Source organism: Fusarium fujikuroi, chromosome FFUJ_chr04, assembly GCF_900079805.1.
Source record: "Fusarium fujikuroi IMI 58289 draft genome, chromosome FFUJ_chr04".
NCBI lineage: Eukaryota > Fungi > Ascomycota > Sordariomycetes > Hypocreales > Nectriaceae > Fusarium > Fusarium fujikuroi.
In genome coordinates this window covers 3052571-3067721 of record NC_036625.1, presented here as the reverse complement: position 1 = coordinate 3067721, position 15151 = coordinate 3052571, and the positions used below count along the sequence as shown (strand labels likewise).

The following is a 15151-nucleotide window of genomic DNA, read 5'->3' as shown; positions in this document are numbered from 1 at the left end:
GGTTTCTTGCATCCTTTAGGGGTAGCAATGTTACTGCTTGATGGCCCTTTATCATATTTCCGAGGCACGCAAACGTGAAGTAGAAAAGATAGAATTATAGTACATGACATCATTAGTCTCGTGAATGTCTTTGCTGATCGCAGCTCATAGAGCCTTTAAATCTAAATACATACCATTCTCTGGCTTGATCGTAATCACTCCCCTTGGCATCACAAGTTTATCATCCATAGACAACGTCCACTCAAACGACCTGACCATAGTAGCCAACAAGCATCGCAACTCTGCCTTCGCAAACCCTTGTCCGATGCAACTTCTTGGCCCATGCAAGAAGGTGAGGAAGTTGTAGTTGCTGCTGGCTCCGCCATTCTGATTTGGCTTCCCATCATCTGTGATCCATCGCTCAGGCTTGAACTCCGTCGCGTCAGGGCCCCAGATAGCTTCTGATCGATTTATGTACCAGATTGACACCATAATATCTGTGCCTTCAGGGATGAACTGGTCACCGATACGGGTGTCGCGGATGGCTTGGCGCATCGTCAGTGGAACCGTGGGGTAGAGTCGGAGTGTCTCGTGCATGATGCCGTTCAGGTAGGGAAGCTGCTCGAGGATACCAGCGAGGTCGACTGTCGGGTTGGTGACTAGATCCTCTGGCACCCCGTTTCTGACCTCCTCTCTGAGCTTGGCTTGGTATTCTGGATGCTTGGTGAGTAAGTAGCACGCCCAGGTTATCGCGGATGAGGTAGTCTCATGCCTATACAAGATCAGCTATGTCCTGATTGATGGTGACCATGCATCACTTACCCTGCTGCCAGGAAGGTCAGAAGCTGGTCTTTCAAAGCCTCATCCGAAAAGTTGCCCGACTTGATGAGAAGCGACAAGACATCGAAGTGGTCATCCCCCTTCTCGAGAATGGCTGTCTTCTTCTCCTGGATCATGGGGTAACAAAGCTCATTCAACGTTCCGGTCAGATAGTTGAAGACTTCGTTCATCTTCCAAGGAAGGAGACGAACAAATGGCAAACCAACGGCCAGTGCCAAGCCAGAAAAGATGAGCTTCTCTCGACTCGGCTCGAGCAAGCCTTCGTAGATGTCCGCGAGCGGATCCTTCTTCTTCTCAACGGCATCAAATCTACGACCCAGACCAGCAATGCCAATGATGTCGAGTGTAACCTTGCTCGCCCAACTGTTAAGCTCGACAACTGATGACCTCGACGTGGTCATATCTTGTTGTATTGCCCGAGCCAGCGACTGGCTCTTCTCCCACATCATGGGGTACAGCTCCTTGATGTGTCGGAAATGGAAGACTGGTGTTGAGTTCTTGCGTAGAAACTTGTGAGGCTCGCCTTCAACGATAATGAGGCCATCGCCGAGAATATGTCGTAGGAAGGCGCTGATTCTCTTCGGTTTGGTGAAGTCGTAACAGTTGTGAACGAGAAGGTCAGCTAGAAGTAGAGGGTTCGTCACAAGGATGTGAGTTCTGAATGAGTTGAGAGTGAGTAGGTCTTCACCGGGATATCGATTCGCAATATCTACGAATAGATCGCCGGATGGTCTGTCCTTGACAGCGATAGATCGATGAGCGGCGCTCAAATATTCCTATTGAAACGTCTATATGAGATTGATTTCGGGAACAGACTGAAGAGGGAGATGAGCGTACTCTTGGACCAGGGATGTGTCTGAGGGGGCTGAAGAAGACTGGGTATAGAAACCCCCAGAAAACGATCCCGAACGCATAATTGACGAGCAATATAGTGAATACCGCAGCCAAGTGACTCTTTGAATCGTAATAATCTGGAAAGACTTTAATTGCGACGAAAGACTCGATGACAGCAGCTAACGTCAGGCTGGGAAAGCCCAGTAGCTTGGAGACGACAGCCATGTTGAAAAAGCTGCAAAACTTGTGTAATTCAGAACCTAGCCTCTGCGGGACTCATTTAAGGATAAGTAGACCTTAATAATAGTAAGCTGATGATTTAAAGGTGGCATATAAAACTAAGACTTAAAGGTTGGGTAAGCATCTCATATGAAATTCCCCGAAACCCAACGATTTCCATGGCATGATTATCTTCATTGAAGCCATCAACTGAAGGCGCTCATGTGCCTCTGGTGACTAGCGTACATAGATGCCACTCTGCAATAGGAATCCACCGTCGATGATCAATATCGCAAAAGCAACCTGATTGGGTTTAGCATGCGAGCCACCAACAAGATTTAACTGGATCAAGCAAGCAGCTCGCTTATAACTTCTAAGATGCATCAAGCCCAAGAGATGGGTTCGTAATTAGCAGCACGTGGAGAAGGGCTCCGCGGACGGTTCTAAATCATGTTTTTGTCGATCAGGTTCCCTTCACATGTGCGAGGAGTTCTGTTTTCCCTTCAACACCATCGTCGAAACATGAGGAGTTTTCGCAACCTAGGCCGAAACTAGATGGGGATCTCCCAACATTTTACAGCTGAAGCATGAACGGGACTTCCTTTCGGTTCAGAGATGAGAGGAAAGATGAAGCTTGAAAAGACCAACATGTTTGAGGTTCGAGACGCTTCAGTTTTGTTGACTTCTTGTTGAGCTGAGCAGACTTATCAGACTCTGCAATATCGCCATCACATCTTCACAAGCAACCTTTCCAATGGCACCGAAGTCTATCATTTGCCTCATTCTAAGCTGTGCCCTCTTAGGAGGCTATGCTAGCATGGGGACTTCTTACCGCCACGGCTTCTTTGACGCTGTTCGGGACTGCATCACAAAGGCAAAGTCCCCCGACGGAAGCTCGTTATGTCCTTTAGACATGTCAGATTCCATCTCTCGGAAACTCACTGGCTACCAGGCAGTTGATGAGCCGGTGATGCTGCTCTTGGAGTTCTTCGCTCAGGGGCTGAAGAAGCATCCTGAGAGTAAGGGCATGGACCTTGAGGCTCTTTTGGCTTTTGTGTACTTGGCGGCGCAGTTCTGTGGTGCTTGGTATCTCATAGCTCTTGAGGGACTGAGATTTGGCAACCGTGGAACAATTCTGAGCTGGTAAGATAAAGATTCAATACCTGAAGGCTAGCTTCATGCTGACTTGGAACACAGGACTGGAGCATTCGGCATCGTCTTTCAATCCGTCACGATAACAATCATCGCTCCGATATATCTCACTCTACAACTGCTCCTCTCACCAACGATCCCCCAACAAGCATATCTACTGGCCGACCCGTGCGACCTGAGCCTCCTCCCGATATCGACAATTATATCTTACGTTGTACCAACCATTGGTCTGTGCCTGCCGCTGATCTTCGATGTGTCAAGGGAAGCCAAGTTTATTGCCGTGGCTCTTTGGCAACCTTTTCCGTTGTACCAGACTGCCATACAGCGAGTATCCCGCTTGGTCTGTTGGTCTCGCCGGGGCAAGGCCAACAATACGGCTCATATTGACCCGAGAGCCTGCAGGAAGGCCATGAATCGTGCATACCGCTTCATTACAACCCTGACAGTTGCAGTACACTTGGGCGTATTTGGGACAATTCTCGCTTCTTCCATGGACCTCACAGAAAGTGTTTCCGGACATCGCATTCTCGCCCTCACATCGTTGACGAACCCTCCGACCCTGGCTCTACTTAACCCGCCCGTTTCTGTGATGCAATCGAGAGAGATTGTAGTCTCGTTCTTGCGATGGGATGTATACTGCACCTGCCTAGCGATGGCCATCTGGACCGGCTACCAACTCTACTCGGCTCAAAGAGCTCCCAGTCGAGTCGTCATCTGCTTCAACACGATTTGGTGGACGATTCTGGGTGGACCAATCTACCCAGCGTTGCGGCATCTTTGGGAAAGAGATGCCATGGTGCTGGACCGCATGGAGCTTTTCAGCTCGTCACTGAAGATTGAGTAAGTCGGGCATGAGTCACGAGGAGATCAAGTCATTTGGGACAATACGGTAAGGGTTTCCAATTTGAGAACGAAAGACAACTATCCATGTACGTATTAATACAGGCCTAAATCGCGTGCAAATGCTGGTATCAAGATGAAAGCAAGCCCGAGGTACCAGGCGAAACAAAATTCTCTTCGGTGCAGTCCATAGGCCCCGGTGACATTAACATAGGAGGCGGCGAAAGAGTCGCAAAAGGCTGTACCCCGTAGTTGTCAGCACCAGGGATAAATCCGACAGCTGACCTGATTCCTATAGCGGAGTTCAATCTAGCAAGGATACAAGCTGCCCTTTCAGTCTGTTCAGGCGTAGTGTAAACACAGTGTGTGACAAGTCTAATTGAGTGAACAATGATGATGGCCGCTGCGCCGTCGTGGAGCATGGTCGCTGGCATGCCGCTCGGGTCGATATCGCCCAGGGCGTATGGCACGGCGGCGAGCATGTCATCGACGGTTTTGCGGACGTCGGATTCAAGGAAGGGGACGGTTTCTGCCCATGAATTGTAACTATACCCATCGTCATCCTCCGTTGGTATCAATGTAGTCTGGTAGAGAAGCATGGTCTGAAGGAGGATGAGACGAGCTGATCGGACGAGGATGATGATGCAGGCTGTCTCCGCGTCGTAGTGCATCTTACCAGCGCTCATCTCACCAAGGGTCGTTGGAACGCCGCGACCCTCGAAGGTCATTTGCCAGTACTCTGCTGCTTCGATATCCCAGGAGCCAAAGGCATCGAGCATGTCGAAGCATTCCTGGATCAGGATCCTCTCGTCTTCTGTCCCGGTACTACTCTGTGAGGCTGTTGAGGGGCTGGCGCCCTGTGGCTGATATGGATCTGATTGCATGAGTCGGCACAGACGATGGCGAAGCGATAGGGTCCGTCCCATCATGGACAATGCTCGAAGAAGAGGATCGAAGATGCCGATGACGGTGGCTATGGCGCCGGGGTCGGTGTATGCATCATCGCCATGCAAGAATGAATAGATTTGCTATCATTTGAGTCAGTGCCATGGCATGTGATTGTCTTGTCGCGTGACTTACCAGTCGCAGCAGAGCAAGCAAGAAGAGTTCGGCTCCTCTTCGTGTACCAATTTGACTTGGCCCTCGTTTCTCCAGCAGGTAAAATAGCCCGGAAGCATGTTCATTCGGATCACCTAATCCTTCACCACTAAAGTCCTATTATCGAGTCAGAAGTGAAGTAATTGATGTCCCGTGAGACTTACCTTGTACGTGCACAGAAGCAGAATGGTAGCGATGACTTTGTCGTCCATCGCCTGGTCGTCAGACTGGATAGTCTGCTGCAAGCCCTTGATAACACGTCCATAATTTCTCAAGGACCGTGTCCGAAGTTCTTCATTGCCCAAATGGTTGTACGCAGCCAATTGGGCAACGCTCAATGTCGCTGTTTCGACGAGGCCATCCTTGTAGTGATCGAACAAACTCGGTAGGAAGCTGAAATGGCCGGGAAATCCATCGTCGTCATCGGGCGACACAAAGCGACGCACGAAATAGCAAAGCGACATGTTATCGTATGATTGTGTCGGGTGTCGAACCATGGCTACAGATCTCCGTCGAATGGGCGCCTCCAACGGCCGTGTTTTGGGCTTCGGAGGCTCCTTTTCGGGCGGTTTCTCATCTTGCGGGGGACTTGCTGTGCTGGCACTGGCTATACTTGGCGCCTTTGACGCGCGCGAGGTGCTGGAAGAAGTACTTTGCGATCTCCCCTTTGGCGCAGAGTGTCTAAAATGAAACTCGTCGGTATATCCAAGGCATGGCTTCCCGTAGTTGTAGCATCGTCGACACGTCGGCTTCCCCTCGTCGCACTGCGCAGAGACAACAGATTAGAACAGAACAGATATCGCTCAATCAGAACGAAAGCATTACTCACCTTGACCTTTCGCTGGCGACACCGCAGACAACCTGAGCTAAAGCGACCTGGGAAAACCATCTTTGGCTAAGATAGGAAGTAGATCCTGATAGAGCACGCAAACGTGGGTGAGCTGATTGTACGGGATGGAGAGTCTGGGGAAGGGCAACAAATTGCGATTACGAAATTACGGAGCCCGCGGGAAGAATGGAGACAAGAAGATAGCCAACGCAGACTCAGGGCGGGCAGCGTGTTTCTTCTCATGGCACGGACGTATTGGTGTCTCGGTTCAGAGAGGTAGACCCCGCAAAAGACCTGGGCTAACAAGCTGGAAACAGGGTTTAAGGTCCATGTTTAGTGGTTGATGACAGGGGCGAGGGCGACGCGACAGAGGTCAAGTGCCGTTGGGAGAGTGGAATCAGTGGAGAGAAGGGAAAAGATCGTCGTTGTGGCTTGTTCTGGTTAAGCTTGCGATTGCAAGAGTTGTCGTTGGTCGAGCGAATCTAGCCTCGGCTTCAACAGCATCGTGATCGGCTTCATTCTTTGCCAACTCGTGATATTGACGATGGAGCTAGAGAAAGACGTTGGAGCTTAATTAGTTTGTATAAGATGTATTTAGTGGCAGCTTTGCTTGCATGTGCAATCGAGTAATTCGGCTCAGACTCACAGACCCAACTCAATCATCATTCTTCCCTGTGCAAATCATCATGTCTTCTCTGCTCTACTCTCCCGTTATTGCGTACGCTTCTAATGCGAGCAACTTCCTTCTATCGCCACTTCTCTCCGGTTCATTGCTCGCCGCTGCAACTTTTGCACCCGACGCCGTGAGCAATGCCCTCGCCTCAATCGCCGCCAAGCTCCCAGAGCACGCTTCACATACCCTGGAGCTCACCATTGTCAAGAAGGTTCTATACGTATGGCTCAGCTTGGGCATCGTTCGAACCATCAACCGGTTCCTCAATACCATGGCTCATAATTCATGGCGAATGACAGCTGCTTCTGGTTGGGACTGGAAGAATGAGATCGCTGTTGTAACTGGTGGCTCGAGCGGCATTGGCCTGAGCATTGTTGAGAAGCTTTCTGCAATGGGAATCCGTGTCGCCGTCTTTGATGTTCAAGATTTGCCAAAGCAACTTCAGACAAACTCGCGCGTTCACTTTTATCGATGCGATGTTACTACAACCGAGTCTGTCGCTGAAGCTGCCGACGCAGTGCGCAAAGAACTCGGCCACCCATCAATCCTCATCAACAACGCTGGTATCACTTCCCCCATGCCCATCCTCAAGATGCCGGAGTCATTCCTCCGCAAGATCATGGGTGTCAACCTTATGGCTTTGTGGTACACCACGCAACAATTCCTCCCGCGCATGATCCAGTTGAACAAGGGCCATGTCATCACTGTTGCAAGTATCGCATCCTTTGTCGCCCTCGCCACAGGAGCCGATTACTCTGCCACAAAGGCTGGCGCACTAGCCTTCCACGAGTCGCTAGCAAGTGAGATCAAGCATTTCTACAAGGCTCCCAATGTCTTGACAACAGTGGTTCATCCCAACTTTGTCCGAACACCTCTTGTCGAGGGCTTCGTGGATCGCTTGGAGCGTGGCGGTGTTCGTCTCTTGACTGCTGATGATATCGCCAAGGAGGTTGTCGCTCAGATTAAGAGCCGACGAGGTGGTCAATTAATTGTTCCCAAGTCCGTGGATGTCATTTCTGGCATTAGAGGATGGCCAACTTGGTTGCAAGAGCTTGTTCGCGATGCCGTTGGCAAGACAGCTGGCAATTAAGAACAAAACAAATGGGTGGCAACTGTATCTAGAAGGGTCATAGGTAGTTTGACCATACCTGTCAACTTAGGACGAGCTTAGAAGCTGTTCTGTACTTTTATAGACTCACTCACAAGTAAATGCGACCGCCATACTCCGTACTGAACAGAACTCATTCAGGCGCCATGCCAGCATTTTGAACAGTGAAAACGACGCCGCATCACACCACGAATACTAATTGCATGCAATAAAAAATGGCATTGATCAGTAAACTGTTAATTGGAACTCTCTTTTTGACCAGGAATATACTGCAAGTTCGGTGGCCGAGGCAGGTGAATTACTTAAAGACCCCGGGTCCCGCGGCGTCGCTCTACCGCTTTTCCTCCACGTTAATAATCGCTAACAGTCTCAGCAACTTACACGAACGATTCACCCATCATGGCAGTATTAAGCACACTCAAAACAGCATTTGGCTATACCTACGCATTTATAATCACGCCATGGCTTCTTTCGCGCTTTTTATTCGACATTTCTCTCTGTCTCGTCCCATGGTTTCGACCCAACAGAAAATGGACGCTGAACCAAGCTGTCCGTGTCCGCGTTGTCCGGCTCTTGCTGCTCTACTGGTCTCTCACCAAATCAGGCGACAAAATGAGGTTTGACCAAGGCAAAGAGAAGAACCGGTTCGAAGTCGTCGCTCCACGATCGCCAAAGTTATACAGGGGAATTTGCTCGGATTACACGGTTCAGCCTGCGCAATTGGGCATGACATGGACGCCAGCACGACCACCGCCTGCTAGCATCGTTCACCCTGGGATGGTGGTCGTCTTGCACTTTCATGGCGGCGGTTTTGTAATTGGCAATGGTCGTGATGAAGATACTGGCTTCACAGCCAAGACTCTCATTAAGCATATGGGTGCTACGCATGTCTGCTCGCCCAACTACCGACTGTCCAGCAGCAAGAATGGGCAGTTTCCCGCTCCTCTTCAGGATGCACTTACAGCATATCTTCATCTCATCAAGACACGAGGCATTCCTGCCGACCAGATCATATTCTCAGGCGACTCAGCTGGCGCGAACTTGGCTCTCGCCTTGGTCCGCTACATTCATGAGTACGGTCAGATTGACGAGGTCCCATTCCCACGCGCAATGGCTCTCTGGTCACCTTGGACGGATGTCGCCGGCGCTTTGGAACAAGATGCGACTCAATCACCCAACTACAAGACGGATTATCTCAACATGCACTTTGCGCGCTGGGGCGCAACGACAGTCTCTGGCTTTGGCGCAATTGACCCAGCCAGTCCATACCTGTCTCCTCTACGCCATCCCTTCCAGATTGAGAAGCCTTTCCCAGTCTACGTCAACGCCGGCGGCGGCGAAGTTCTATGCGACGACATCACCAACTTTGTCGCACGCTACAAGAAGAATGGCTGGCCAATGTACCTGGACATCTCGGAAGGTTGCCCTCATGACATTATCCTGCTCGGCGACAGGATTGACTTTGCAGCCGAGGCAGAGAAGGCAGCTGAGCATGCGAGGCGTTTCTTGAATCATCGTGCGGGGTTGAATCTACGAAGCTATGCATAATCTCTTTTTCGTGATGGAGGGCGCGGGCCAGAGGCAGAATGATATCGAAGTTTCTACAAGATCTACATAGCTCAACAAATTTCACATGTAAATTCCTAATGAAGCTCGAAACATTTCGTCATTTGTTTTAGTGATCTACCCCTCTTCGGAGCCAAGATGATCAGCTTTGCAGATTTGACAAGTCTTGCCTGGTCCGTCGCGTGATTCTCTCGGTAGTACATAGTTTTGGCGTCTCCCCTCCATGAAGACGATCACTGGGGGGCATGCCGAGGCTACCCCACAATCTCGAGAACCCTCAACGCGAAATTTCTGTATGGAGTTTAGCTTGCGATCAACACTTTGGCTCGCCCCCCAGTCAAAGCCCAAGCATGACGTTATTCCTCTAGTTAGTTGTCATGAAAGATTTGTGTCTTTATCGGAGACGGGTCCCGCGGGGGCGGAAGGATGGGTTCATATTGTCGCCTGTCGGACTCGGAAGCTTAACCATAACTTAGCTACTCATTCGAGGAGCTGTGACGCGAGACCCTGATTGCTATCGTTAAAGTACCGAGGTTTGCTATCTTTCGTCTGCCCGCGGACTGTTTATTGATCCAACGGAGTGCCAATCACTCAGACTCCTTCATTGTCGTCTTTGTACAAAATAGGTCTTCAACGTCCACTGTGGACAGCATCATCAACAACACAAACTACTCAGACAACACTCATCAACATGGCACCACAATCAGAAGAACCCAACACCTTTGATGTTATCATCATCGGCGCTGGCATCTCCGGCATCAACGCCGCCTACCGTCTCCAAACAGAAGGTCCCTCAGACTTGACCTACGCCATCCTCGAAGGCCGCGACTCCATCGGCGGTACATGGGATCTCTTCAAGTATCCCGGCATTCGATCCGACTCTGATATCTTCACCTTTGGCTTCCCATGGAGTCCCTGGAAGCATGACCAGTCGCTAGCACCGGGTGATAAGATCAAGGACTACATGATCGAGTCGGCACGCTCGACTGGTATCGACCACCATATTTGCTACAAGCACTCCGTTTCAGAAGCCAACTGGTCTTCTAAGGAGAGGCGATGGCAGCTTCAGGTTACGCGACCTGGTGATGAGAAACCTGTTACCTTCCGCAGCCGATTTCTACTCCTCGGTACTGGCTACTATGATTACCAGACCCCTCTTCAGACTGTGATTCCTGGAATTGAGAAGTTCCAAGGCAAGGTCATCCACCCTCAATTCTGGCCCGAGGACTACGATTACACCAACAAGGAGGTCGTCATCATTGGCAGTGGAGCTACAGCCGTCACGATCCTTCCATCCATGTCCGACAAAGCCAAGCGTGTGACCATGTTGCAGAGAAGTCCAGGCTACATCTTCCCTCTCCCATCAAGCAGCTTCTTCACACGTCTGCTCTTGACTGTTTTCCCCGCCAGCATCGCTCTATTCCTCAACAGACTCCTCTGGCTGGTCCGAAGCTATCTTACCAACGTGTTTTGCAAGTCGTGCCCAGGTCTGGCCAAGAAGCTCATCAAGTATGTCACCATCAAGAATCTTCCTCCCGATGTCAGCTGGGACCCTCACTTCAAGCCTCGATATAACCCCTGGGAGCAACGATTCTGCGCCAGTCAGGACGGTGATTTCTTCGCGGCTATTCGCTCGGGTAAAGCAAATGTCGTGACGGATAAGATCAAGACTATCACCGAGAAGAGCATTGAGCTTGAGTCTGGAGCTTCATTACATCCCGACCTCATCGTCACAGCAACTGGTCTGAAGGTTCGTTTCGGTGGAGGTATCAAGTTCAGCGTCGACGACGTTCCCTTCAACGTTGCCGACAAGTTCGCATGGAAGACCGTGATGCTCCAGGATGTCCCAAACCTGCTTTTCATGTTCGGCTATGAGAATGCATCGTGGACACTTGGTGCCGATGTCAGCGCGAGACTGTTTGTGCGCATTCTGAAGAAGATGACACAGAGCAAGACTAGCGTTGTGGTCCCACGTCTTTCTTCCTCAAGTGGTATGCCAGTGAAGCCAATGATGAGCCTGTCATCGACATATCTCAAGACTGCTAGCTCTGTGTTCCCCAAGGGCGGCACGGGTCTGTGGAGTCCGAAGTCGAATTACTTTGTGGATATGGCTGGCGCGAGATGGGGAGATATCTCTACGGGGTTGGAGTACCTGTGATCATAGTCTTATGTATCAAGAATAGCCTTTCGTTTTTCGTTAGTAAATACCAACTTGTTTTCGTTGCTTTGCACCAGATTCACCGTGATGTCTCACGCTACCGTAGTAACAGATCTAATGTTACCGTTCCACGCCTGTAAGCAATTAGAAGAGATCCTAACCAGTCGCATTACACGGTTCATGCTTATGGTTTCATCGTTAGGGTCAGTGTGAACTGGTACATGTCTGAGTCAGCGGGAAGTTAATCGTGGACACCTGAAGCGGAGACGGAAGAGTATGTAAGCATTTCAACATCAGATCATATACATGGGTGCATGGAGCCCTTCAACTACGACTATATAGAAAACTATAGTTACTATCAAGTTGTTAATCTACTTCCATTATCTTAGCGTAGCTCTTTATGATTCCCAGTCCAAGTTATGAACAACATCATCTAACTTAAGAATAGCATTATCCAGGCTCTGAGTCACATCGTCTATAAACCACTAAGTTCATTAAGTTCAGTGACTTACCATCGACCAGGCAGTCTAATAACAAGCACACAACTTTGCCTCAAAGAAAACTGACAGGGAAAGATCACCGTTCATGTACACCCTCCTTTGCGACCCTCAGTGCATTCCAAGTTGCGCGCATGGAAAGCCCAGCTCTTGGCTTCAATCCATAGGAGCGCCTAGATCTCAGCAGTCATGCCACCACGTGGATGTCAGATTTCTAAGGGTTGTCGGTGATTAGCCGGACGAGCTGATCCAATTCTGCCAAATCGGTTCACAAATAGCATCCTCCGCATCCTGCGTTGGAGTTGGATGCAACCTAACCCATCTCTGGGCAGGCTCGGCAAGAGACATGGCACTTCGTTGACGCTTGAAGAATCTGTAAGAAAGTGAATTGGTCTGCGTTAGACAGCTTTACGGTCATCCACGGCGAGAGCTAACCAAGTAAGCTTAACTCCCCTCGATCTAAGGTGCTCGCCTGGACAGGTATAGATTCTCAGAGAGACAGCCGTCGCATACATATCGACTCTATCGTCTACAATGACTTACTCGGTAAGTGTCTCCGTACTCCGGTACGTGGCTAGCTCGGGCTAGGTATAGGCAGATTAAATGATTCGGAATATCGGGAGTCTTTGCCATGCTCGCTAATCGGATCATGCTATAATATTGCCAATATACGTCAAATCCAGCAAAGCTTCAAACAATAGAGGAAGACTTTCGGTGATCGGCTAAATTCAAGATCCATTCCCCGCAGACCTCTGAATAACAATTTTGATGTTACAGCCCCCAGCTTGCCATCTAGTCCCAGAAAGGGACGTAATATCAGCACGCATTAAGAAACCCTCCCCCATTCGTAGTAGGTCTCGATCTGAAAACAATATTATCCGCTGCACAATTAAACAGCGACCCATATTTGCGGGGGACGCCATCGCAGCTTTCTGTTTGGGGCGTTGACGACAAACTTGGTGATGCTCCGACATTTCCTCAATGGGCCTCCTTCGGAGCTTGGTTCTCCGCACATATGGCTCTATAACCCCAGACATGCCAATTTCCCGGCAAAACACGATGAGTCGATCGGATTGGTCAGGATTTACGATTATATAGAGCCGGGGGCGAATGTGCCATGTAGGATGCTATATTAAAGCTATATATAAGGATGGGAGTCACCCTTTGACGTTGCGTTCGATATCTTCAGACAGTATCTACTGCTTCGAAGCATCAGCTCACTGAGATTAGTCAAGATGCATACCCTTTCACTTCTCCTCGCTCTCGCTCCCGCATCCGCCCTAGCCCAGTCTCCCGTTTGGGGACAGTGTACGTTACAGCAGCTCGGATGAGTCGACACTCGATAGCTAAAACTTCTCACAGGCGGTGGCAATGGTTGGACCGGTCCTACAACTTGCCAAAGTGGCCTCACGTGTCAGAAGATCAACGACTGGTACTATCAGTGCGTTCCCGGATCTGGAGGATCTGAGCCCCAGCCTTCGTCAACTACTCAGGGCGGTGGCACTCCTCAGCCTACTGGTGGTACTGGCGGCACTGGTCTCGACGCCAAGTTCAAGGCCAAGGGTAAGCAGTACTTCGGTACTGAGATCGACCACTACCACCTGAGCAACACTGCCTTGATCAACATTGTCAAGGCCCAGTTTGGCCAAGTGACGTGTGAGAACAGCATGAAGTGGGATGCCATTGAGCGTAAGGTTCCATTCACCAAAAAGAAAAAATGTAGATCTGATGATGAATAGCTTCTCGAAACTCCTTTACCTTCACCAATGCCGATAAGGTCGTTGACTTCGCCATTGCGAACAACAAGCTCATCCGTGGCCACACTCTCCTCTGGCACTCCCAGCTTCCTCAGTGGGTTCAGAACATCAACGACCGCTCCACCCTCACCTCGGTCATTCAGAACCACGTTACGACCATGGTCACCCGCTACAAGGGCAAGATCCTCCAGTGGGATGTTGTCAACGAGATCTTCGCTGAGGACGGTAACCTCCGCGACAGTGTCTTCAGCCGAGTTCTCGGTGAGGACTTTGTTGGAATTGCTTTCCGCGCTGCCCGCGCCGCTGATCCCAACGCCAAGCTCTACATCAACGACTATAACCTCGACATTGCTAACTACGCTAAGGTGACCAACGGCATGGTCGCTCACGTCAACAAGTGGTTGGCTGCTGGCATTCCCATCGATGGCATTGGTTCTCAGGGGCATCTTGCTGCTCCTGGTGGCTGGAACCCAGCTTCTGGCGTCCCTAATGCTCTCAAGGCCCTTGCTGCCTCAAACGTCAAGGAGATTGCTATCACTGAGCTTGATATTGCCGGTGCCAGTGCTAATGACTTCCTCACTGTCATGAACGGTTGCCTTGCCGTTTCCAAGTGTGTCGGCATCACCGTCTGGGGTGTTTCTGACAAGGACTCGTGGCGACCTGGCGACAACCCTCTCCTGTTTGACAGCAACTACCAGCCCAAGGCTGCTTTCAACGCCTTGGTTAACGCTCTGTAAGCTATTGTTGATGTATGTTGCTAGATCATACAACAAAATGTCCCAGTTGGATAACGCGTTGGTGGTAGAATGAAACTCAAGGGAATGGCTCGATTGTATATATCTATTTCTCACGTACATATTTAGCAGAATGGAAGTCACTTGCTACGTCCTCAGTGCCTGAATATTCCACCTAAATTCTTGAACCCCCAGGTGCGGCTATTACCTCTTATCACACCAGGGTCAGTTGAGATCAAGATCCCGTCTCAACTTCGAGCAGCCGTGTTGCAAAATCCAGCAACATTAAAACCCTAGACCTCTTCTCTCGAAATATTAGTACCGAGAGCTGGTGGAGACGAGATATGATTATGGCCATCCATAACCTGAACTTCGAGCTCTACACCCGAGCTTCCCGTGCTCGATCGCCATAGCTCAATAAACTCCTTGTTGCAACCTAGAATCTCATCTTCGGGGTCAAGGGAGCCATATAGCAGAAGGAACTGGACCCCAGGTGCAGCATCTGAGACAGCCTTGTTCTTGTTACAAGCCTCAAGAAGTCCGAGGGGACAATCCTGCTCCATTGTTTGTCCATAGTAGGTTGCAAGAACAGGAACTCGGTAAGGCGGGGGTTGTGGAATGACGTTGAAATCGAGCAAAAGACAGCAGCCTTAAGCCTCAGGCGGCAAGCGTCGCTGTCACTCGTGATCTTGCCCCGAAGCTCAGCAAAAGAAGGATGCAACAAGAATGTGCAGAGATGAACGGCACCAGCAGAGTTGCCCATCATGAACAAGGGCCTTGATTGCGGACCTCCGATTTTGTCATTGTTGTCCATGAGCCACTTACAACCATCTCGATATCCTGTCCACCAGAAGGAAACCTCGCCTC

General features: G+C 50.1%; 7 protein-coding genes; 5 read left to right on the top strand and 2 right to left on the bottom strand.

Annotated features, from left to right (window-relative positions):
• Window positions 1-144: 144 nt before the first annotated feature.
• Window positions 145-1878, bottom strand: FFUJ_14786 (related to isotrichodermin C-15 hydroxylase (cytochrome P-450 monooxygenase CYP65A1); the record flags this gene model as incomplete). XM_023576769.1 has 3 exons in its annotated part: window positions 145-751; window positions 802-1595; window positions 1657-1878. 3 exons carry the CDS (start codon window positions 1876-1878, stop codon window positions 145-147), a joined length of 1623 nt encoding a protein of 540 aa, XP_023429848.1.
• A 748-nt stretch (window positions 1879-2626) lies between these two features.
• FFUJ_14785 (uncharacterized protein) lies at window positions 2627-3868 on the top strand (the record flags this gene model as incomplete). XM_023576768.1 has 2 exons in its annotated part: window positions 2627-3015; window positions 3070-3868. 2 exons carry the CDS (start codon window positions 2627-2629, stop codon window positions 3866-3868), a joined length of 1188 nt encoding a protein of 395 aa, XP_023429981.1.
• Window positions 3869-3995: 127 nt separating this feature from the next.
• On the bottom strand, window positions 3996-5851 carry FFUJ_14784 (uncharacterized protein; the record flags this gene model as incomplete). XM_023576767.1 has 4 exons in its annotated part: window positions 3996-4892; window positions 4945-5079; window positions 5127-5726; window positions 5792-5851. The coding sequence occupies 4 exons, from the start codon at window positions 5849-5851 to the stop codon at window positions 3996-3998; spliced, it is 1692 nt and encodes a 563-aa protein (XP_023429847.1).
• A 626-nt stretch (window positions 5852-6477) lies between these two features.
• FFUJ_14783 (related to a retinal short-chain dehydrogenase/reductase) lies at window positions 6478-7554 on the top strand (the record flags this gene model as incomplete). Its single annotated transcript, XM_023576766.1, has 1 exon — window positions 6478-7554. One exon carries the CDS (start codon window positions 6478-6480, stop codon window positions 7552-7554), a length of 1077 nt encoding a protein of 358 aa, XP_023429846.1.
• A 417-nt stretch (window positions 7555-7971) lies between these two features.
• On the top strand, window positions 7972-9120 carry FFUJ_14782 (related to acetyl-hydrolase; the record flags this gene model as incomplete). Its single annotated transcript, XM_023576765.1, has 1 exon — window positions 7972-9120. One exon carries the CDS (start codon window positions 7972-7974, stop codon window positions 9118-9120), a length of 1149 nt encoding a protein of 382 aa, XP_023429845.1.
• Window positions 9121-9829: 709 nt separating this feature from the next.
• Window positions 9830-11296, top strand: FFUJ_14781 (related to monooxygenase; the record flags this gene model as incomplete). The annotated part of the gene is made up of 1 exon (XM_023576764.1): window positions 9830-11296. The coding sequence occupies one exon, from the start codon at window positions 9830-9832 to the stop codon at window positions 11294-11296; it is 1467 nt and encodes a 488-aa protein (XP_023429844.1).
• A 1732-nt stretch (window positions 11297-13028) lies between these two features.
• FFUJ_14780 (probable Putative endoglucanase type F) lies at window positions 13029-14287 on the top strand (the record flags this gene model as incomplete). XM_023576763.1 has 3 exons in its annotated part: window positions 13029-13101; window positions 13156-13482; window positions 13533-14287. 3 exons carry the CDS (start codon window positions 13029-13031, stop codon window positions 14285-14287), a joined length of 1155 nt encoding a protein of 384 aa, XP_023429843.1.
• Between the last annotated feature and the right edge of the window lie 864 nt (window positions 14288-15151).